The sequence below is a fragment of the Drosophila obscura genome, unplaced genomic scaffold, assembly GCF_018151105.1.
Source record: "Drosophila obscura isolate BZ-5 IFL unplaced genomic scaffold, ASM1815110v1 contig_150, whole genome shotgun sequence".
NCBI lineage: Eukaryota > Metazoa > Arthropoda > Insecta > Diptera > Drosophilidae > Drosophila > Drosophila obscura.
Window position 1 is genome coordinate 610,902 of NW_024542736.1, and position 25,058 is coordinate 635,959.

The following is a 25,058-nucleotide window of genomic DNA, read 5'->3' on the forward strand; positions in this document are numbered from 1 at the left end:
TTGGGCATATGTATGTTAATCTATCGAACTTCATAGATTTTCCGCTATCTATCGATGGGGATATTTTAACTACAAATCAGCTGGGAAAATAATCTATTAGTCTAAATTGAGTCATTTGTTGGAATAGATAAACGTTTCTTATAAAAGCAATAAATTCGAATTTTAATATGCAATCAATCAAACCAAAATTCTTGTGCATACCTTCCACAATGTACATACATAAATACACATATATGTATGTACATATGTATAGCTGTATCTGTCTATCTACGAATTTATTTTTCCCACAACTTTTGGCTAATGTTCTCACATTTGCTCAAATATTGTAATTAAAATATGTATAAACAATTTGCAATCCAAGGTAAAGCGGACAAAAAAGGCAGTACCAGACAGAGACAGGCAGAGGCAGAGGCAGACAGCGTCGTGCAATCAGCGATATAAATAATATCAAAAAATATTGGAAAATAAAACTAGAGATATACTAAATAGGGGAACCAGTTATTGTAACTGTTGTTATTGTTGCTGTTGCTGCTGTCGCTTGTGCAGTCATTTGGTTATTCTGATTGGGACAACTTCCAGTTTATAGTGAGCAAAATAGCCCGGAGAGACAGAGACCCAGACCCAGACCTCTTAGCTAACCATATACTTATCAAGCCAATAGTTGGATCTAACGATTTGTATTTATATATGTATACCCGATTCATGTGTGTGTGTGTGTTGTGTGGGGGCCTGCACTTTGCCATTTAACTAATTGTCCAGGGATGGAGAGGGCTGCAAAATTGAGCTGTGGTACTCGTAATTCTGGGTACTCGTACTTCCAGCCAATTATTTAAATGCAAATGGAAAATTTTGTGGAAAAATATGTATGGAAACGAAAATTAGTTAGGGGCCTTGTCCCCCCCAGTTCACGCTAAGCTGCATGCAACAAGTGGAGTCACGAAAAATGTACGAGTCGAGTCGAGTGGCCCCTCCAGTGGCACTCGAGTTGGGCAACGATAAATTCACGTTTCCTGCCACATGTCCGTGCCACAGGAGCAGCCAAAGCAGCCACTTGTGGTCTGCCTCCCCACTCTCTCTTTGTGGGTGTGAAAGCTAACGGAAGTGGGCGAACCATTTCCGGTCAAAAAAAAAAAAGAAACACAAAAATGAACAGCAGCTGTGGCAGCAAGAACAGGAGCCGAGGCAGCTGTTTTTTAGGAGTTAAAGCTGCCCGTTTTGATAGAGCTTCAGCATCGGCCATATCAATGCCATGGCATTAGGGTCAAAAGCAGTAAAGTGGCCATAACACACACACACACACACACACACAAGTAGCACTTACAAAGACAGAGACAGTTGCAATTCAGACATTTATCAAGCCGAAAAGCTTTAAGCGCTAACCAAAAACAAGTTAACCAACTAGCCAAGCCAGACAACTCAAAGCCAGGGGCAAGTGCAATGGACTATGACTATGACTATGACTATGGCAGTGGCAGAAATAGAAATAAACGCAGCTAGAGAGCAAGGCTACAGTCCATCAACCGAAGCTGCAAATACTCTACATGGGATCGAGGTAGTATGTAGCAGGACTTTTGCAAGCAATATGGCACAGTAATCCCTGGAAATTCTACGGCATATTTTCCTTTTTCTTTCTTGATGCATGTGTAAGTGGCTTCTTGCTTTCTGGCATACCCTTCGCTAGGGTATAAACCTAATCGAGTAAACTCCAAACAGCAGCAACAACAACGAAACTTGTCTTGGACCCTGGCTTGCTTAGGCGCGACCTTAGCGCTTTGGCTGCCGCTGCTGCAGCGGCTTTGGCTTTGGTTCGCACAAATGGAAATCATGGCCTGCCTGCTTGCCTGCCTGCCTGCCTGCCTGCCGTGATGGGGCTAGCAAATGGCAAAAGTGTGTTACTGTAACTGCTCCGCGTGGCTTCCTTCCTGTTGCCACTGCTGCTGTTACCGGTGCCGATGCCTGTGGTGGTATTGGTGCAGGTGGTGGCACTGCTGTGCGGCAGTCAGTCAAACGCCAATGGCCTAAATAGTGGAAGGAGGGCCAAGGAGTTTGGTTCATTTTTGAATGAAATATGGCACACAACTGGAAGCTGGAAAAGACATTCGGAAGTGAGTTAGGTGAATGATAAATAGAGCAAAGAAAGACATGTACCTGAGATAAGCAGAGATGGCAGAGACTTTGCCATAAAGATACCCGTTCAATTAAGACTATAACTTAAACTTTGTTGCAGATGATAGAGAAAAGATGGGAGAAATTAAAGAAATATATTCATGCATAGCTAGAGGTACATTTGATAATGAAATCTATCAAAGATCTGCCTACGTTCACTTTACTTATTGAATTTAATTATTAAATTCAATTTATATTCTCTGAGCGCGTCGATTGGAACTTCAATAGGGACTCCAAATCTAAATTCAAAACAAAACGGAACCTTGGTCACCTAAGCCTATACACCGAAATCTATATATAAAGAACATCACGTAGCACGACAAAAAGTACAGCAAAAAAAAAACAAACCAAAAACAGAACAAACAAAATGGTTATGCTCTCATAAACATTGCAAACAAATCTAAAGTTCGAGGTTGTTGCGACGACGAGCAACAGGAGAGGAGAGACAACAAAAAATATAAAACAAAAACAACAAAAAGCAAGAAAGAAATAAAACCAAAAAAAAAATAAATAAAAACGCAAAACGATAAATTTTAGGCACAAAGCAGTAGACAACAGCAACAACGATGGCAGGCGGCAGCTCAAATAGCAAATGGCAAAATTGGAAACCGATGGAAACCTCGACTTGCGTTGCATGGCAAGCCGCGACACCGCACTCTCCACCCCACCCGCTCGGGCGTTATGAATGCATGCCGAAATGGAGGCCAAGCGCAGCCAAAACTAAATAGAAATAGAAACAAAAAAATACTACAAACAACAAGTAATAATGCAATAGATTACGACTAGTTAGGTACCGATTATTAGGAAACTATTAAAGGAAAAAACATAGATTCGTAAATTATAATTTGATAAATTATTATGAAAGCTGTTGGAAGCGAGGAGTTGGAACTGTTGCTTTGGCAGGCAAGGAACGGATAATTTTGCTAATTGATCATTTTCCATTTTCCATAATCTTTGGCGAACACAACATACCCTTTTACTCCACGGGGTACAAGATATAGCAACAACATTTTGCGTATGCAACGAAGCGTTTCATTTTGGGTGTTTTTTTTTGGTGGGGGAGGGGGTCCGCTGTGCGAGTGTCCCCGACTCAGCGTTGCCAGACTGCGCCCGAAAAAAACAAACGGCAAATTACGTATACGTAATGCGAAGGTTTATTTTGATGTCAAGGTTCTTGTGTTGTGTTTCTGTTGCATGCCAAAGCTCAATTCAATTTTCACTTTACTCATTTATTATTAAGAGATGAGTGTTTGCGGTGATAACTTCCGCATTTTACATCTGCTTTTATTCTGAGAAAAGATTAATAAAACATAAAAAGTACACCACATTAGCCGGAAGGAAAGGTTACAATATACGAACCTCGAAATACACTTGCCAGTACATGGAGAAAAAGAATGATACGAAAGTGATTTAATTATAAATATTTTGGTTCAAAACTAAACTAAAATACAAGAATACAAGAATAAAAAATTTTACATTGATACGTTGTTGGCACACTGCAAAATGTAGTTTAAATATAGAGATATCTTGCATTTGATTTAGCTGATGAAACCCCCGTTTTCAGGGTGTACCAATTATATACAAAATACTGCACTATGTACTGTATATAGCAATTTAATTGAATTTATCAGCGCACAAATTAATCTCCGACGCGTCGGCCCGAGTCCCCTCGCTCCCCCTTTCACTGGCATATGAAATATATAAATAAATGCAAATTGAGTATTTAGAATAAAACTACAACAAACAGCGAAGTTGTGTAAAATTGATGACGTTGTTGTAGTATAGAAAATGCATAAATAAAATATTAGGCAGTGGGTCGGCACGGGTGCGAGCGATGTAGTGGCACCGGGAGGGGGGCCCACACACATACAGCATGCAAAATCTTTTGCAGCTGCAACGAACAGAATGAACGAAAAAAAAAATTGCAAACTTAACAGCGGATAGAAAACAAGATTTCAAGGTAAAGAACGCAATCGAACTTGACGTACTTGAACAAAATTTATACCAGCAACAATAATCAGATGCAACAACAACAACAGAACAACGAACGACCAGAAACTACACCGCGAGAAGAATTCTGGGATGAAGTGAACGAGCTAAAAATAAGCACTAATCGCATCTTCAAAGTTGAATTTGGCAAGTGGGAAACTATCGCTGAGCATAAAACATTTTTCTATCATAAATTGATCAATTTACTTCTATTTTTCCGAGTGTACAACAACAATACAAAAGTACAAAACAACGAAAAGAATTGGTTACATTTTGGATCCAAAAAAAAGCATTAAACAGCCAAGTGCCGCAATTGAAGTTCGTTCTCGTTTTGTTTCGTTTTCTGCACTTCTGAATCTGAGTTGTCGATTCGAATGAATGTTGAATAGATTCAATGGTTAACTGAACATGTTGTTGAATGGAAGGAAGACGGAGGATGAAATCAATTGTGGGCAGTCTATCAAAGCAATTTAGGAGAGGAGATGCTTCAGAGAGAGAGAGAGTTTACGGTCAGGCTGTGATGAAAAGTTACGGAAGAAGGCTTGGCTATGCGATTTTTGTTTGCTTCGATATGAAAGATGTTACTTGAATTATGATTAGTTTTGGATAAGCAAATGGAAAAAGACTTTAGAGAAGGGTTCAGCCCATGTTGCAGCATTCATTCCAGGGAAGATTCGTACATCTCTATGATACATACTCAGACATATAAATAATATTCCATACTTCCATTCTCTAAGTACTAATCAAATCTGTTGAGAAAATCTTTATGAGATTATTGCTGACTTCCGGTCTCATCTAACAGGAATCTTTTCAGTTATCTTTCGAACATTTATGCCAGCTATTCACTGATTGAGTAAACACATTTTTTTTTTTTGCAATTTGTTGTGAGCACGGTTAGAGCCATTTAGCATACAAAAGATTTAATCAGTCAGCGACATTTAGAGACAGCCCCAGAGACAGTTAGTGCGGCCATCTGTCAACAGCTCAAATCAAAGTCAATCAAAACGAATTGCGGGCAGCGACCAGGTCGGTGGCCAGGCCACTGAATCAGGCTAAACACAAAACGGATATATTTGTACGGTACCCGCGAGGAACTAGCCAAGCGGCCAACTAAATGGCCAACAAATGACAGCGCTCTAAACAAATTTAATTGAAAAAATCAGAGCAAAATCATTTATAGAACAAAACAAGAGCCATGGGGAAGAAGAACGAGTACGAGTACGAGTACGAGTAAGAGCAGATGGATGCTCTATCCATCCACGGATGTGTGAATAATAAACTGAAACGATGATTAACACCAAAGTCGAGCCAGAACAGAGGGTCGGCTCCAAGTCAATGAACATAACTTAACAAAGGGAGTACACAGAAAAAAGACTGAGAGATGGAAGCCAACGGTAGGCCAACTATTATCGTTCTAAAAAAGTAAAACAAAAAAAGAATACATACATACATATACACACACATGTGTAAGAGCCAAAGTATTTAGCTGTAGGGAATTTCATGTTGCAGTTGCAGCAGGCCCATGCCCAGGCCTAGGCTGATGCTATTTTGCACACCTGTTGCCGGCATTTTGCATGCAACTGGTTGGGTTCTATCTCTCTGCCTCTCCTACTTCTCTCTCACTTGCTTCAGATTCACAGCCACTGCCACTGCCACTACAACTGCCGCTGATGATGGGCAGCAATGGCAATTTGGTCGGACTGCGCACGGCTGGGGCATATGAAAATTTCATGGGGTTAAAGTTTCAGCTTCGGAAATGATCAGCAGACACACGAGCCGAATCAACACGCATCTGTATCTGCGAGTGTGCATATCTAATGCTCTGAGACTAACTCAATTAAATTTCCATTAGGGCTTACGACTCAATCAAATCAGGGGCCACAAACACAGAACAAAGCTCAATTCGCGCAACACACACACACACAAGCAGCTAAATTGCAGAAAGAGAGTCAAGTTGCCCCTTGCTGAGTACCACTCAGTTATCACTCAATGGAGAAACTACTCAAACCACTTGGGGAAGAAACTCACCACAGCAGAGCTCTGGCTGTGGCTCTGGCCCTGGCATGGCTCTAACTACTACCCCTTCGTGCTAGTGAGCTGCAGAGAATGCTACCTAGAGAGCTCCTTAACTATCCCTGAATTATAATGGGTATGACTGAGTCTCTTAGGAAAATTAACAGCTGGAGCCATTTATTGCAATAGCAAATTTATTTTAATTATTTAAATTTAAATTTTGTTCTCTGACAACGGCACAAAATAATTATTTCTATATATATAAATACTCCATATGTAGGTACTAAAGGAGAATAGTCTTGATTTGTGTCATTGCATCGCTTCGCTGATGGGAAATTTATAAATCGGATCCAGGCCACTCTTGCCCCTCTACGAATGTCTCCAAATATTGCCTTCTATCCGTTATTCATTCAGTTTTGTCCCAAAAAATATCAGAGCATTCCAGATATGCGATAAAGTCAACCCTCGTTTGGCAATTACAATTAACCAACACTCGCATAGATTAGAGCAAAGCTTTCTTCTTCGGCATTGCAAACAGCTAGGCAAAATTATGAAACCTTTATTTTGTGCTGCGCTCCCTCAAAAATGCACCGAAAGTTGTCTGCATGAATTTATAAGCAGCATAAAACGAAAACAACACACACACATCGAATAACCAGTTCAAAACAAAACATAAAAACAGAACAACATCAGCATCAGAGGGTAAACTACTACTGTATGGCTGTATGTATAATCAGATGACACCTTTTTGGCATTGAAGCATTTGATTGCCATATTTATGCGAGATAAAAAAGGCAACGGCGACAAGATTAACCACAGTGTTCTAACAGCAACAAACGGGCCAACCGGTTCCCGACAGAAGGCAAAACCCGAATTCAGGCCAAATACCAACCCTTCCATGACCCAAGCCCAAGACCAAAATAAAAAAAAAAAAATGAGATATAGGAAATCTGCAGTTTACATAAAGCTCAAACCATGCAATGTCAGATGGTAGCTGTAGATCCCAAAAGGGGTGCATGCAAAAACAAAGACAGCAGCAAAGATTGCGAAATACGAGGAGCTGGAGGCTGCACACTGATGCTTCTGGTGCATCATCTTGAAGATGCAATTTGCATTGCCTGAAGAAGGTAGAGCAGAGGCAAGAGAGCTGCGTAGCGGGTATTATGGTATGGTCTCAAGGCCTGCCCTTGATAAGCGCATTTTTTGGTTCTCTGACATTTGATATAGGCACCAAGAGCAGCCACAACATTCTGCTGATAGCTGCGCTTTCTTTATTTAGTAACCTTAACTAAAGGCTAAGCAATTGTAGGAATCATCAGGATTGGGCTGCCTATTTGTATTTGATTTGTACATTTTAGAAACATTTTTAAAGATAACCTAAAGCTTCGACTTGGCAATCTGTGTATCGCATCTTTCCCGCTTGATACGAGTATACGCAACTCTTCCTCTCCATATCTACTCAAAAACCCTCTTCTCCCGCTCTTATTGCGTTTCTCCTTGATGCGCTTCCGTTCCCATATCCATTGGTGGGCACAAGTAAAATTTACGGTTTTGATCTAATTCGCTGTCGGGCTGGCTGCTGTCTGATGTCTGCTGGCTGCTGCCAAGTGCTGCCAATTGCTGTTGGCCAAGGAAGTAAACTGATTTGAAATGCAGCCAGGAACCCGGACCGAGCCAGAACAGGAAACTGTTTCTAAATTGTATCTGGCTCATTAAAGCAGCTGTGCGCGGTCTGGCTGGGGATATGTGCGAGAAGAGTTAGTACGTACAGACGGGGCGACTGCTAGATACATTCTCGTAGATGACTTTTGGCGGATGTGCGCATTCAAACAGAATATTATTATGATGATTTCGAAATTAAATGTCACCGAGCCGTGCTTTATTATATCTGTTTCCCCATACATATATGTATATAATATGTGGTTGTGTGTGTGTGGCTCTAACCCCGACAGTTGTCAGCGGCTTAAAAAAAAACACAGCAGAAGAGCAGCGCGTTGCTGAAGGAGGAGAAGTGGAAATTATGCGCGCAAAATTACTTTTGTTGTGCGTGTTAAGGAGCCTGGGGCACAAGGCGGCAGTCGGGCCAGGATGGGCCCCCATGGTAGACCTATTTTAACCCCAGCAACAACAACTGTAAAACGCGTCAACAAATCACAAAAGCCCCACACACAGCAAATACCCAGCGAGTGTGAGTGTGTGTGTCAGTGTGTGTGTGTGAGTGTTTGGTGTCATGTTGTTAAACAAAGTGCGTAGCATCGTGGCCCATGCCTGGCAGCAAGAAATTTTTATTAAAAAATAATCACACATTCATGCCCGAGCAAACCGCAAATCAGCGAAATATTCATTGTCCAACAACCCGACTAATAGATACACTCACAGAAAGAAGAGTAGGTACAAATGATGTAGTGAAAACATGGGGAAAGAAGAAATCGAATATGTGCCGATTTAATATGTAATAATCTCGAATAAATGCCAGAGTTATGATCATAATTTTAATTTAGCGACTTTGCATATTTATTTATGGGTTCCCACAATGAGTACGAAACTCTAAAAAATATAATCCTCTTGCAATTGCTCGAACTGAGATGCCGCAGTAAGAGTATTACAGAACACAAAACAAACAAAAAATGCAGCAACAAAAGCGTTCTCCATAATTCTCAATGAAACTTTTCAGACAATATGTTTGTATATTCCACATATTCTATTCCATTTTATTTTTCTCATTATAGAAATCTACGAGATTATAATTCCAATTTTCATCGAATTTCAATGGAATTTATACATTTTGTGAAGCTGTGTCCCAGCAGCAGGATGTGTGGAAAGGACATTGTTCTTGGCTAATATCAAATGTAATGTAAGGCTTGCTTTTTTATTGTGCTGCTGCTAGCTGCAAATGAGAGCTGAACGGATCAAAAGGATATGAAAATACGGAAAATGTTGTCCAAATTTGTGTTTTATGAATACTAGTATTGATTGAAAATATTCTTTAATCTCGTAAACCTCGTAGAAAATCCTCATCTAAACTCAAATATCCAAAAGTAGATTTAGAACCCGAGAATTTATTTTATGTTTGTCTGAAGATTTTTGCTGCCCTGTGCCATATGTTTTTGTTTTGTTTTTAAAAGTGTGAGCCTAAGCATATTGCACTTATGGCTCATTATGACCTCATTAGTCGTCTCTTTCTATCCTTCTCTTCGTGTCTTACTCTCTCTCTCTTTCTTCGCTGCCGCCTGCTTTTCTCTCCCTCTCTCACTCTCATCCCCTCCCTTTTTCTTGTGTGTTTCTAATTTGAAACTCCCCTACGGAAATGCCGCCATAAAACTAACTTGAACAAAAACCCAAACCAAGCCAACCCAAGTCCATGCCCGAAACGAATGCGTGTCCCCGTCCCAGCATGGAATACTCTTACTCTCTCTCCTCTCTCTATCGCTCTCTCTTTCTTGGTATCCCTATCTCGTTTCCTCGTTGGTTGCATTCGATGCATTCATTCGTGCACTCTTTTTTTTGTGTTTTGTTTTTGTGTTAGATAACCGAAAGGGGGAAAGTAGAGAGGCACGGGTCAGGAGGCCTGACCCTAATGGGGTTGTTTAATAATAATAATACGATGATGAGGAAGTAGAAGATGTTGCCGAGAGGTGGGCAGATCAATAAGCCCATTGCGAAAACAGGGCCAATAGAAAATGGCCCAACCCCCCGACATGAAGACTTTCCCTCTTATTCTCACACTGCACTGCTGTCGCTGTCTGCTTTTCAAATTAGTAAATGCAAAAAGTGCGTAAGAAGCAGGACACACAAATGCAAAATATATATGTATTTTACACTAGTAAGTGTGTGACTATATAGACTGGTCATTGGCCTCAAAAATGTGCAGCAAATGAAGAAGAAGAAGCAACTAAAGAGAAAGAGCCAGAAAATATAGACCCGCTCTCTCTCTCTCTCACTCTTTCTGTTTTGAACAAACTTCTGAGCGCCGTTTCTTTTTTCGAATGAAATTTTCAAAACGAAATTAAAATTTTACGCATTTGCAGCACTCACGCACACACACACACACACACAACAAACACACATGGATACAGTCATGCGAATGTTGAGTACTCCTTTGGTCATAACTCAACTGGCAAGTCCGTAGAACCAGCAGCACCCCACCACCCCACCACACACATTTACGTAATTAAGGCCTACCCAAAAGCACTTCAGACTTTACCCCAACCCACGCCGATCCTAACAGAACCGAACCATCCTCGTACCCCCCCAAATCCCAGACCCAGACCCAACCCGAACCGTACCACACCGAACCCCTTGTAGCCGTCTACGCTTGTTTAACTACGGGGAGTTCCTTTCCCGATTATTGGTCCCATGCCCCCGTCGACCTGCCAATCAAATTGTGCTCTATACAAATTGTTGCTGCATTTTTGATTCCATTTTTAATACGCCTCCACTCCTCGAAACGGACTCGGATCGGAACGAAACAGAACTCTGCCATCGACTCTGTGGGCCAAATAACTTTCGTTGCGTTTTTTTGTTTACGCATTTTTCAGGCAATTTCTGGCTCTGGCTCGTGTTCCTGGCCGGCCTCCTCGAAGGCGTATGCTCAATTAGAGCTCTTCGTACTGGAGCGGTCAGCAATTAAACCATTTTCCAAACCATTTAAACCTATACCGAAACGAATTGTAATTGAATGTTTGCCAGCCATTCATTTCCCCTTTTGGGTTCCATGAGTTCCATGAGCAGTCGAAACAGATTTCCTGTGGCAGGTGTACACCTGTACCTGCCACTCGCTAGTTGCAACTTGACCTAGACTAAAGCCGCTTATGTTGACGCGTCAAGTTTTGTCAGGGCTAATACCAAACTAACGATGGCTTTTTGACATTTCCTTTTCCCATTTTTTTTTGCTTTACTATTTTTGCTGCTGTGTTTTTTTTTTGTCACCAGAAATTGTGCGGCTTCATTGAATGGAGTTTGAGGCGGATGAGGTGGCGCAGAGGAAACGCAGAGAGGAGCAATGACTGGACAGGAATTGAGATTAGATTATTGCTTGTTCAGGATAGCTAAGGATAGGTAGAGATGTGAGGAGTTCTTTGAACTGTAGGAAATCCCTTACAAGAAATTAAATAAAGTTGGAAACAACTTTTGACTGAAACTTACAAAAGTTTAGAGCTGATCTACTCACATTTTGGAAGATATTTAGAAACAGTTGTACTCGAAATTTACCATTATACAAATACGAGTTTTTGAGTCCTTCAAAATTACGTATACGTAAAGTGATAGACCATGGCCAACTCGTGGCAATTAGAGGGAGAGGGATCCAACCAACTTACCAAACAATTTATCAAAAAAGAAAAAATCCTCAAAAATTCTACGCCGTCATGGCCAAAGACTTTGATCAAGCCCGAGTCTTGTTCGGCCAGGTAAGAGAGAGAGAGAGAGAGAGATAGAGATAGAGAGAAAGAGGGAGAAGAGAGTCATCAAAGCAAACATCAACCGCAACAATGGCAACAAGAGGAAGAAGAACCACTAATGTGCCATAAGAAAACAAATAGAAGGGGCTAAAGGAGCAGCCAAAGAACAGCAGGAGACAGCAGCAAACGACGATTGGCTTAGGCAGGAGCGAACGACAGATACGGCGGGGGAGGGGAGGGGTTAAGAACAGAACAGAGAGATAGGAATTGCAACAAGCCGAAGCCAGCGTCAGCAGCGACGCTTTATAATGACACGCCTGTCGTGTTATTTTTGTCTTTTTCTTTGCCCCTACCCTACGCTTTGGGTAACATAATCGGTCACTGACTCGGCATTTGGCGCTGTGTAATTTGAGAACTTTTTGCGCCCCGATTGTTGCGGGTGGTCAGGGTTGCAGCAGCACCAACAACCAGCAGAGAGCGAGAGAGAGCAGAACAGAAGCTCAGCTCAGAGCAGAGCAGAAGCACAAATCGAAGAAGAACGCATCAGAGATCAGATCGCAGCAGACTGAGCCGGGCAGGGCAGCTGGCCCAGGTACAGTCCTGTCCTGTCCTACCGCAATCAAATTGAAATTGCGCCAAAAACCAAAGGCCATGGCCGACAGGCACAATAATTTATCACTGTGCCAGTAGAATTTGTGACTCAATAAACAGAGTCGATCCTGTGATACCCTACAAGAATGATGGTTCTCCATATACCAGAATCTCCATAAGATGCCCATGCCTCAGCCAGCTATAGGGCATGGGCCATGAAGAATAAGAACAAAACCCAAGAACGAAAAAAAATACAACAACATTTCGGTTTCATTTCGCGAATTCGGGACGCTCGCCATGCAACACCGAGGCAAAAAACCGAGAGACCGGCCGGCTGCAAGCAGTCGACTTCACTTTCTTGCTAAATTATATCATCGTCGTCTCCAAATTGCAGCACACACACAGACACACACACACACACACACACACACACATGGAGAAAACTTCCAAAAGGGGTGCAGAGTGGGAAGATCAAGCTAAATACGATACAGAGGGGAGCCCAAGACGGTCTGCAACAAGTTTGCCAGAGGCTGCTGGCTGCTGCCCCCCTACCATACCCAACTTCAATGTGCTGCTTCTTTTTGGGCGAACACATTTTGTCGCTCCCCACGTCTTGCCTGCTCTCCTCTTTGTCTAGCCGCTGTCCTGCATCTCTTCTTGATCCAGCTCCCCCACCTCCTCCCCCTGACCATACGTCGCCTGGCATATTCGTCAATTTTTGTACGCATGCAATTTACGCAGCGCTGCTGCTGCAGCGTTGAAGGAACTGCCGCCGCGGCGCATCAGCAGCAGAATACGAAAAACCTTGAGTACGGTCAGTGACCAGAAAAAATGCATAAACATTTTTGTTCTCTCCTCTTTCGTTGGTACGGGGCAGCGCGGGGAAAAGCGGCACAGGCAGAGGCAGCAGCAGCAGCAGCAGAGCTGCATCGTCGTCGTCGTCGCAGCCAGTCAATTGCAAATTTTCGGAAACTCTGCAAAAGGGATAGAGGGAGAGCGGCAGAGCAGCCAGAGAGGCACGTACGATCGGGACGGATGGGGCTCCCCATTTTTTTTTGCCCCTTCCATAAACCCGAATGTTTTTGTGTTCTTTGCTGGCGTGGGCCTGTCCCTGTTCGTCCCGTTCTGCCCGGCCCTGCCCTGTGCTGTGCTGTGCTGTGCATGGGCCGACTCTTAATGGCCAGCGTATTTTTGGCAGACGCTACGCACACACACATTTTACTATGTGTGTGTGTGCGTGTGTGTGTGTGGTTTGTGTGCATTCTTGGTAGAGGCAGAAGAGCGGCGGCAGTGTGGCAGTCCCAGCCGGTTTGGCTTAGCACTTTGATGTAGTGCAGCAGCATGAGAGTGGGAGAGGGACAGCAATAAGTCTGTCGATCCACTGCCATAATTTTTGTTTACTATACCCTAACAGAGTGGGGGGCATAATGACTTTGAGCAGACGTTTGCAGCGCAGACGAATACATTTCACCCGTTGAGAAGTGCATTAAAAAATACATACCATATTTAGATTGAAAGTCTCCGGCAAACTGTGAGGGTATAGAAGAGTCGGTACGCCCAATAGAATGCACTTTTTTTTGTTTGTTTTGCTCTGTAATTTTTTGGGCTCCCCTTTGTGTGTGCGCCTTCCTCTCCATGGCCTCCCCTCTCTTTGAAATTATCAAGGACAAATATGTGCGTTGAACTTGATCTCGCTTTTCATTGCTCTCTCGCTCTTTCTTTTCGGCTCTTCCTCTTGCAGTTGCTGCGCTGCTTTTGTTTACATGAAACCAAATTTTAATTTTAGATTTCAGTCTGCGCCTTGCACTTGCTGCACCGCTCCTCTGGCCCACAGCACCACAGCCCCCTGCTCGCAGCCATAAAATTTGTTAGTTTAGCGCTGCAAACTCTGATTAAGAAACAGATAAGAGCTCCTCTGCCAACGATTAAGCAGTGAAATTTATTTGGCATGCCCCACGGCGGGAAGGAGGCTGAGGCTCCATAAGAAGGCCAACAAATGTGGCAGCAAATTTGATTCTGCTGCTGCCATTGCCGTGGCCGTTGCAGCTTCGATTTGAGCAGCTTGTCCGAAAAACTGCTTGCCCCATCATCATTTGGGGGGACTCGTAAAACAGCATCGCGCCCAGGTGTGCCCCAGCCACAGACAGCGCGTCTGTGGCCGGGCAGACAGCCCTGCCAGCCCCAGCCACAGCCCCAGCCAGTCGAGACGGCAAGGTGGATTAAGTTATTATGCCAGGCATTAGTGAAGGTGTTGCTGCAACAGGCAGATGTTTGGCATATCCTTCAAACGAGTGCTTTGATTTTGTTTGGACTTCTGGCCAGTGCTAAAGCAGGGGGCAGCTTCCTCCTCTTTATAGTCAGTCATATGAAGGCTTTCCAAAGTGTATGCAGCGCTTCGACCTTATGTTTGATTTATTTTTTTGGGATTTAGCTTTGATTGCAGCTGAAACATTGTATTTTGAATGGGACTGTGGCATGCCACGGATGAGTGCCGGCAGGAAAATTGTTTTGATAGCATCTAGAGGAAATCTACAAGAGAGAGAAAAAACCCCCGTAAGAATTTCTAACCTGCCTCAATCCATAAGCACGACTAATGGTGTGTCCTAAGTCATTAGGGATAGCATCAGCCATGTGCCGTGTGGATGGATGGATGGATGGATGCTGTTGCAAGTAACATTAATGGGCACAATAGAATGCTTAGCATTCATCAACCCTATAAGCCAACTCATCAGCGACAATTTTTGTAGCATTTTTAAGTTAATTTACCCAACAGGAAAAACCATTCGAGATTCCTGTCGCCATCACCGACTCTCCGTTTCCAATGCCATCTCCAGCTAGATGGATCTCCATCTCCGTTTCCATCTTCATCTTGCCCATCTTCCCCACCTGCCCCCATCTCTTCCATCTCTTCTGTCTAACTTAAAATCTTCTGCATTCGATCATTTATGGCATTTTATTTGGCGCGTCAGCAAATGTTGCAAAGCAATTTATTTATGACATTTTTTGTGCTGCTTGCCGTACACTGCCAGCCTGTTGCACTGTTGTTTAAATGCTGCGCGCCACATTTGCCAACTTGGAATCGTGCGGCAATGTGTGGCACAAACACACAAACACTAACAAAAACCACTACAGCAACAGCAACAACGAAAAACCAGATGCATGACGCGTCCAAAACGCGCGACAACTCAAATCTTGTAATAGCCGGGTCCAAGACATGACAAGAGACAGCAGCAGACTCCCAGTACAGGGGCAGAGTCAAGTTCCATATTCATTAGTTGCAATACAACAAAAAAAAGAAAAAAAGCAGAAAAAAACGGAAAACAGAAAACAGAAGAGGAACATCATCAACACAAACAGAAACAGAAACAGAAACAGCAGCGAGTAAAAGCCATGATCACCAGGCAACTAAATGTGGCTAATGACTGCCAAGGTGTCTTGGCTAAATACCCTTGATTTGGTTTGATTCCCACTGCCCTCTCCTTCAGCTCCCCTGAACCGCGCACACAAATATCAAATCAAATCAAATTGAACCATTTTCCGTCTGAAATTGAATCACTTTTCTATTATTTTTTATTGATCTCTAAAAAAACTTGCGATGTAACAGGAAAAGTGAGCAGCAAAAGAAAGAAGATATCTCTAAAAATCAAGATGCTGCCAACATACATATTTTATTTTGTTGAACAAGCGAAGGAAAAACCTGATTTTTCCTTTGGGGGCCCAGCCAAACATCCATCCCAACCCATCCCAACCAATCCCGGCCATGGGGGCCGGATATGGCCAAATTGCTAGGGTTCCCGGCCGCCGGTAATTGGCATTGCCAATGCCAGCCAGCAAGAGCAGCCACAACTACAACCCCGGCAAACGACAGTTTTTTTGTTGGTGGAGTTTTAGCAAAAATAAATATGAGTCCATGAGGCTGGACCCGAACCTGGTCTAAGGTCTCTGGGCCCTGGCCTTTAGTTTTCCAGCTTATTTTTTTGCTGGTCTTTTTTAGTGCCTTGTTTTTTTTAGGCAGGGCAGCAGCGACAAACGCCAGGCAAGACAGATGTGCGACATTGCAATTTGTTACAGTTGCAGTTGCATTAACGGCTGTGGCAGGGACTGAGACTGACTGGGCTTGAGTGCAGGTAGGGTCTGACACTGGGACTGGGACTGGGACTGGTCTGGTCTGGGACTATGGCCTGGCCTGGCCTGGGACTGGGAAGAGTTGCAAGTAGCAGCAGCAGCAGCAATAGCAACCTAAATATTTTAATGCCCCGGCCACATTGATGGTTCGCTTTTTGCTGATGTTGCCTGCCCTGCCCTGCCTCAGTCTCAGCCACTGCTTCTCTGCCTCTGCCACTGCCACTGCTCTGTGGCAATTAACATTTTTTGCGTGCACAAATATTTTTCGACTTGAGAGAAAGAAGCCAGCAGCAGCACCAGCAGCAGCAGCAGCGGCAGATGCACATGAAATCCCGCCACAGAAGCTGCTTCTGTTGCATGAAACTCAAACAAATTAAACCTAAGTTAAGTGCAACACAAAAAAAAAGAAGCGAAATAAAAAAACAGCGCAACAAAAACACATGCCAGCCAACTGAAAAAGCAACAACAATTGAGTCTCTGGCTGGCAGAAAACGTAACGAAATATGTTCAAATGCAACCAAGTGAGTAAATTGCGCGCCACCGCTGCAGCGCTGCACTGAAGAAAACACACACACACAAAAACATCTTGATTTGAAATGTTTAAATGTCCGTTTGTTCATAATCAAATAATATGTTTTGTTTTTTTTGCAGTGTAGCCAGAGGCCGAGTGGGAGACAGGGACATGGACAGGGACAGAGTCAGGGGCAGAATCGCTACCCAGCACACACACACTCGCACGCACCCACTCAGACACACACACACACGCTCACGCACAGGCACACGCACACTATGGCACTTCATAAACTAAGCAAATTATTATTTAAAAGCCCAGCGGTAGGGTAGGGGCCATGCCTACAGTCTTGGGGCTCGGCTTTGGCTTGGCTTTGGACTGCACTTGTACAAAAATTATACATAAATTGTTTTAATTACGCGCTGCCGCAAATTGTGGCTGATGGGTTGGCTAGGGGGAGCAGAGCAGAGGGTGGCTGGCGGTTGGCCAGCATCGGCGGCATTTGCTGTGTGTGCCAACACAAAGTTTGGGAAAATTGCTGCCAAATTGCATTCGGTTTGGCGTTTTGTTTTTGTTGTTACTGCTAGTGGCAGCATTAGCCTATTATAAGTGGGATAAATAGGGCTGGAGAAATGTTTTTAATTAAATGATGATGGTGGGAAGATGTCGCTGAGACAATGAGAGTTCTGTATGGGTTTTGTTAGGGATTTTAATCCCTGGATTTTGTTTGGGAAATTCCCAAAGAAAAATATTTAACTTGGTTTGTATATTGTATATTGTTTTTATTGTATTACAATTAAACTCCATTGACTGAGCTGGATTCTTTTATTGTTTTCTAAATTCCCTTATAGGTTTTTAGCCGTAAACTTCATCCCTGCCGTTGGTTCTACACATTGTCCATTAATCAACATTTTTCCAGCCCTGGGTTCTGTGGCCTGTTGTTCTTTTTTTTTCGCTGCCATCTTTTCTATTCATAAGTTTTTTAATTATATGTAACAACATAGTAAAATGCTCAAGTTCGGCATAGAAAATGGTGTGGGGGTTGCAGGGCGTACCAGTGGGGCGGGAGTGCCCTCCAGCCAACGGCAAATTGCGGTGCTCGCCCATTTGATCCAACCCACACCCCTCCGCCAACCCTGCCTTTACTGTCCTTCGCCGTTGCACCCATTCACCCGCAAGTGGCTTACAAAAAAAATATTTTCACTTTACATTTTTTGCGTGTATTCGGTGATGGGTTGTGGGAGGGGTGCGGGGAGCGTGGAGCGCCCAACGGTAGCCGCCTTGTCGACGCAGTCAAGACAGACAGACAATGTTGCCTTTGCCGCTAAGGCACTGATAATTACCAGGTTGTACCAGCTACCCTTTCCCTTCCCATTCCCACCCCTCACCCAACACATCTCTGTGGGCTTCGTTCTTCTTCTATGCCACAAATTTATGTTAGCTTCGCATGCGCCTGCAACAGCAGAGAGTTGCACAGGCACAAACGCAGCGGCATGGGGCACAGGCAGAGCCAGAGCCAGGTGCAGCTGTGTGTGTGTTTGTAGAAGTCAAGTCAATCTTTAGACTGTTTTTACATAATTATAACAACGAGGGGGGCCCGGGCCCCCCCGGATTACAGCTGATGCTTCTTCAGCTGGCATTTTATTGCTTTCCTAGCTCTTGCCATTTTAATTCGCTTCTTTTTTTTTTGCGTTTCTTTTGTAATTTAAATGCCTAAACAATAATTTGTGCACAATTCTGGACGGGGTTATTGTTTTTGGTTAATGCATGCCAAAACCCAGTCATGCCATGTCAGCAGAGTGAGAGCGAGAAAGAGAGCGAGGGGGGCTTGGGGTAATCCCTTTTCGAGCTGGTAATTACATTATGCAAATGATTTGGACCCCAGCAAACGCCCAATTAAAGGGCTTCCGGGATAGGAGACTAGACCCTAGACTACTAGACTTGCAGACTGAATCCGACTATCTGGAAATTCATAAAGCAAATGCCACAATATCCGTTTGCTATTAGACCCAAGACACATTTTGTCTATATTTTACGCATTTTACGCTGGCACGATTCGTGGGCCCTTTTGGCACTTGTACAAGATAAATGGATTGCAATGGCAATGCTACAAAATGGGCGCTGGTTTCCGGTTTCCGGTGCCGAGATACGCGTATCTGTGCGTGCATTGCTCGAAAATTTACGGCCTCGAGCCTTGAGGAACCTTCAATTTCAAGGCACGCACAAAATTCATGCGTACTCGCCGTACAGTTGTGCACGAGCTGCCATTTTGCTCCTCCTCCGCCGCCGCGTAGGGCCTGCATGGGTTATGTAAGGCATTTTCGCTTGGCCCATCGATGAGGGTGATGTGGGGGCACTGAAAAATATCGATAAGCTGCACACTGACATCGCCTCAAAACCTAACCTCAAATCCCCTACCCAACCCAAACCCAAACCCAACCCTTACCCAAACCACAAACCTCTGCCCCATTGCACTTCTTTTGACTGCGTGCATTTTATTTATTTATGTATATTATAAATTTTACATACACATCATTACATAAGGGCAAAGTGAGTGCGTCGATTAAGGGAGTTGGGTCTGCGGGTTGGGGCTTGGGGTTTGGGGTTTGGTTGTAGCTTGTTTGAGGGGTGCCAATTTACGCACAATGAAGAAAAGTTTTTGTGGGCGTTGCACTTGCAGTGTTGTGGGTCCGTCCTGAGTCCCTGGAGGGGTAGCTGGTAATTTTTAGCTTCCGTTTTGCTGTTGGCTTATTTGGGCATGACTGAACGACCACCCACACCCACACACCCAACACGGCCACACGGCCACCTGCCACCCAGCCGTAACGTGCCCGTGCCCATGCCCACTCCCCCAAATAGTCAGTCCATTTGTCAGGTGAGGCGACCCAACCTGCTTCCAGGCCAGGCCAGGCCAGCACAGGACAGGCCTGGGCCGCTTGCCCGGGTCACGTCACCGTCACCCCTCTCATGTGTGCATGCGTGAAAATTTTTCCACCACATCGATTACTTTACGCAAATTAGTGCGTAGATATTTTGCAAAAATGTTCTATAAATAATTCATGCACAGGTCGGCTTGAAGTGCGCCGTATAATAGCCAACCGTACCACTCGTTGGTGGCATGTGGCATGGATTGGGATTGGGCTCCTCCTTGACGCTTCATTTAACCTAAGGGCTTAATTTAGTCAATTTATGCAATTTTCATATCACACTCTGCAGCCCCTGCTATCGGCCAGAAAAGTGTTCCATCCTTAAGCTAAACCACACGCCTAAGTAATACTTCGCAATCCATCAGAATTAGTGCCTATATTTATTATAAATTTCCTATTATGCCTTAGATTTTCCCAATAGTTTTCAGATGGCTAATAACAGCCTCAGCAAATGCTAAACCATTTGAATCTTTCGCGTGCAGAACCAGCGCCCGGCCCGTTCGATCGATGATGCCCAATTTGTCCTGTCCTTCTTTAAATGTCAGACCAAAATTATCGAAGAAATGCGGATTCTTCACAATGCGAACGATCACGTTCTCCACGCTGAGCAGAGCCAGAATCGTGTCACGGCCCAGCTTCGAGAAGTATTCGATCTGTTCGACCAGCACCACGTGGGTAAAGTGTTTGAGCGCGGCCTCAGCGAAGAGCGATTTGTAGTCGTCGTCATGGTTGATGGGTCGAAAGTTTGGAGAGCCCGCTGGTAGTGGCAGCTTCCGTCTGGGCAGTAGGTTTGTCACGGCTTTGACAACTTGTATGGGCTGGTCCATGGGGATTTCCGTACCATATTGTCCCTGTTCCGGGTTGAATTGAAATCGGTTTTCAAAGAAACGCACTCCTTGTGAACTTGTCATGTGGTAGTCGGAACAGCTCTTCTTATTGACTGTCATGCTGCATTTGAGCATATAAACGTTGAGCAGCCGCTGGAATATGAGCAGCTTCTCAACAGCTTCCGGCAGTATGCTCGGCTCTTCGTCGGTAAGGCTATAGAAGACAACGGCATTCAGTGGATTTTTGGCCAAGAGTTCACCGAAATCCTCGTGCAGCCAAATTTTTCCATTTTTCGTGTACTGAATTACCCGTGTTTGGTGCGCTTCGACAGCAGCTCCGTTAAGTAGAGCTGACATCCCGAAAAAAGCAAACAACTTGCGTAGGAATTTCATTACCGAAACGTTGAGGTTTGTCTGTACCAATGGCATGTTTATTTAAGAGCTTTCAGCCCAAGCTTTCAGCCGTATTTGTTTCGGTTATTTCACGCGATTGTGTCACATTTAATTGGCGGATCTAATAAATGAAACGAATTCAAAATTAGTCAGTACTGGACTAGTGCAACATTCTCTGTTCTTTATCAATCATTGCGATTGCAAGAGGCAAATCAAGGCAAGAAGAGCACCCAGACTTAAGTACAGCTCAAAGCCCATACAAATTAATACTCTTTCATGGTTCTTGGTTTATTGATTTTACTCTTTAATTTTGCAGCATTCTGGGCAAACCATTAACTGTTTCTCTTAAATTAATACCCGAGTATTATTGGTTTTACTTGTTTAATATATTTCCATAAACTTTAGGGCTGATATTCATACGTACTATTTACATTATGTATGTAAAGTATGAAGCAATATTTTTACATTCGATTAAAATACCCAGGCGGTAGGCAAACCGTAGGAGCTCAAGTTCTTAGTGTCGTAGATGCTTTTCAGATATTTTAAGACCTCAATGCGATTCCACTCGGCGTTCTCGTTCCTGCAGGCGTGGCAATCCATTTCGCTGGGATACTGAATCTTTGGGAACTCGGGATCCTCTGTGGTATCGCCAGCCAAACGGCTGTTGACCTCATTGTGGGCCTCCCACAGCCACAGAATCTCAGCATCGTGATCCGCCACCAATTCGATGTGGTTGTGCTCTGCCATAGCCAGGAAATGCTGGGCACAGTCCGTGCAGCCAAAAAAGTGCTTGACAAAGCCGTGTACGGCGTCGAGCACGGATCCAGGCTCAAGGTTGTGCGGTTGCTTGGCCGCCGCAACAGTGAGGTAGTGGAACAGCGTCCACAGGGAGCAGGTGAAGCCGCGCAGGAAGGGACGCGTGCCAATGCAGCCAACATAGCGATGTGCCTTGAACACATTGCCCAGCCCCTTCTCTTGCGACTTGACCAATTCCATGAACTCCAGTCCCGTCAAGCGGTCGATCGTGAGCAGCGAATCGTGGAGGCCTGTGAGCAGCAGCTGACCGTCCTTGTTCAGGGGATTGTTGTGTCTCAGTACGGAGATTATGTTTCGCAGATCTGTCAGATTATTGCCCTCAATGAGCCCTGCCTTGGGCAACTCAATGTGCAGCAGTGTGTCGATTGACTGCTCCAGATCGGCGCGATAGACCCTCGGTGCTTCCCGCATCACTGTCGCCAGGATCGACAGCTTCTCCTTGTTTCGGATGGTGCTGATTTTCGGTGCTCTGGTCGTGGGTAGTGGCGGCCACGGGGTGCGACCCATTTGGGCCAGAAACTCGGCAATGCTGGCCGCATAGGCTTGGCTCGTTTCTTGCAAGGCCTTCAGCGCCAGAATGTTGCCGGCCAGGTCCATGATGGCCAACTTCTGGTCGTGGGCAGCCAAGCCAAAGTTGGCAAAGATCTGGACATCATCGAGAATGCGTACAGCCACCGCAGGATATGGCAGCAGCTCGAGGATCGTGTCTCTGCCAATGTTCGAGCCCCTCGGCTGTAGGACAAGTGCAATATAATCCTCGCTGTGGCCATGTCCTCTGTGCTCTGCGATTGTGGCATTCGCAGTGCTGTCGGGTCTAAGGGGCTCAAAGTGCAGCAGGGCCGTGTCGGTGTCTCTGGCCAAATACCCGGCCAACAGATCGATAATTTCTTCAGGCATGGTGGTTTGTATGTTGATGCCCAGCCCGTTGCCAGAGTATGCTGGTGGAAAGTAGCGCAACGTCGGTGTATGAAGGATCTGAAAGTCGCGACAGATCTTCACATTCCTCTCCTGGGCACAGTCGACGGCGTAAACGCTGATCACGCTCCTCCACTTGTACAGTTCGCGTGCCACATCCTTGAAGGTGGGTGCGAAGCGTCGGCAGTCGCCGCAGAAGATGTTTATGAACTGCACCAGCTTGCCCTTTGGCGTCGTGCGCAGATACGGCAGCAGTGTTTCGGTGTCCGCATTGATCACGTTGTCAGCCTCGTTGTAGAGACTCGCCTCACCTGTCAGAGCATTGGCCTTGGCATTGGCATTGGCCAGCAGCAGCAGCAGCCAGATGATCGCTGGCAACGTGGCAAAAGGCAGCAGCAGCTTAAGTGGCCGAATCATTTCCAGCCGATGCGCGCGACTCCACTTGGCTATTGCCACTGATGTACCCCGCCCAGGGCGTTGTGGCTATTATATGTAGTCGCGCGATTGGGTTTTGTCTCGCTTCGGTTGCTTAACCCTCTCCCGCTACCGCTCCCTCTCCCGTGCCCGGTCCCTCTCCTTCTCTCACTCTCTTTGTCGTTGTCTTTCGCGCTATGCGGATTGAGCGGAACAAAACAAATAACACAAAAAGGCGAATGCTGATGGGTAGAGGAATCGAAGAGGAGATTGTTCGTTCAATGGATTGTGTCGTGAATAAGTAGACGTCCTTTGTACCCCTTTGGAATACCAATCGAATATTTCCAGCAAGACGCAAATAAATATAGCCAATTATTTGTTATTTATTTCCCTAAATATCCCAAATAAATAATGATATATTTATGGCAGCATCATAAACCACATTCCGGGTGACCTGCACTTGGAACATTATTTCAATACGGGTCTAAGGGTATTTCCTGCTTTGGCATTTACCCTTAATTCCGATATTGGAATGTGCCTAACCATAACTAATTATTTAATGCGAAATAAACGAGTTGTTTTGCATGGTTTTGAGGTAGGTCGCGGGCTGCCTGTTGCCTGTTGCCTGGTAATCCTGAATGGACTCTCTAACTAATTAGATGTAAATGACACTCGACAAGTGTCCCTAAACGACCCGAATGTGTTTTCAATTATCCCGCCACACCACACCACGCCACACCACATTCAAATGCCAAAACACAAGCACTCACAGAGCAAGCACAGCACAGCACAGCACAGCACAGCAGAACCAGACGGCTGCCTGGCTGTCTGCCTGGCCTGATGTTGACCCAAAACAGCCACAAGGACATGAGCCAAATAACGAGCTGTGGCATCTGGCAGTCAAAACACTCTATGTGTGCGTGTGCGTGTGTGTGTGTGTGTGTGTTGAGGTCGTGTTATTAACTCTCTCTCAGTCAGACACGACGCTGATACAGGCACACACAGACACAGTCACAGTCACAGCCACAGAGGCAACAAGTGCACACAGCACACAGACACACAGACTGCTGCAACTGCTGTTGGCCTTTGCAACAAGTTTTTTGGGTAATAGTTTGCCCCAAAACTGGCCGAAATATCAAATCCAAAATATGCAAAACTTTGTGGCTGGTCGTCTCATTTACATGGAAAAGCTGGCAGCCAGGCAGCCAGGCAGCCAGGCAGCCAGCGTCGACGTCACAGATTATGGCCATGAGAAGATCAAAAACAAGACAGGCAAGCGCCACTCAAACTTTGCTCGTGCAAAAGTTTTTCGGGGTGTGAAAGCAGCCCTGAAATGCAGCTTAAAACTTTTTGGCAACAGTTTATCCATAGCATCGCTGTGCCCCGGCAACACAGAATCCTTGCCACAGCCTAGGATCCGGCAACTTTACTGCTGGCTAATTTAATTGCAACAAGAAGATAAGCATCGAGCAACGAGCACCGAGCACCGAAACTGTAAATACCCTACAGCGCACAATCCTTATGGACTTGGCAATACTTTCGCAAATGTTTAGCTGGTATCATTTGACCCTCTGAAAGGGAATAACAACGATATGGAACCCTACCGCCTGTTTCTGTGCTGGCACTGGCATATTTTATCGCAAATTAGCTGTGAAAAGGCGTTGCAGTGGAAATAGCTAAGCGGATAATGCCCAAAACGGGAAAGCAGAGACGAAAATAAAATATAGGAAAATGAACAAACGCTGCGTATGAGTAATCGCAGCCCGAAACTTGCTGCTGGATGGTTGGAATAATAATTAAGAGTGGATTATGAATATTTTAGTTTGCATTTCCATTGATTATCCTTTGGAAGCTGAGTACTCCTTCTTCCCCTGTCGTTTTGTATGCATTTTTTGTTTAATGAGACTCTGGACCACATTTCCTAATGACGCCACAACAATTGTCGCACAAACTTTCAATCAGCAAAAAAAAA

At 44.6% G+C, this 25,058-nt stretch overlaps 1 protein-coding gene across 1 annotated transcript; it reads right to left on the minus strand.

Moving 5' to 3' along the window:
* Positions 1–21,382: 21,382 nt before the first annotated feature.
* Positions 21,383–23,144, minus strand: LOC111073298 (sulfhydryl oxidase 1-like). Its single transcript, XM_022365567.2, has one exon. It carries the CDS (start codon positions 23,087–23,089, stop codon positions 21,413–21,415), a length of 1,677 nt encoding a protein of 558 aa, XP_022221259.2. The 5' UTR covers positions 23,090–23,144; the 3' UTR covers positions 21,383–21,412.
* Between the last annotated feature and the right edge of the window lie 1,914 nt (positions 23,145–25,058).

Excerpts from the sequence above, each read along its gene's own strand:
- LOC111073298 (XM_022365567.2), bottom strand. The coding sequence starts at position 23,089 with ATGATTCGGCCACTTAAGCTGCTGCTGCCTTTTGCCACGTTGCCAGCG.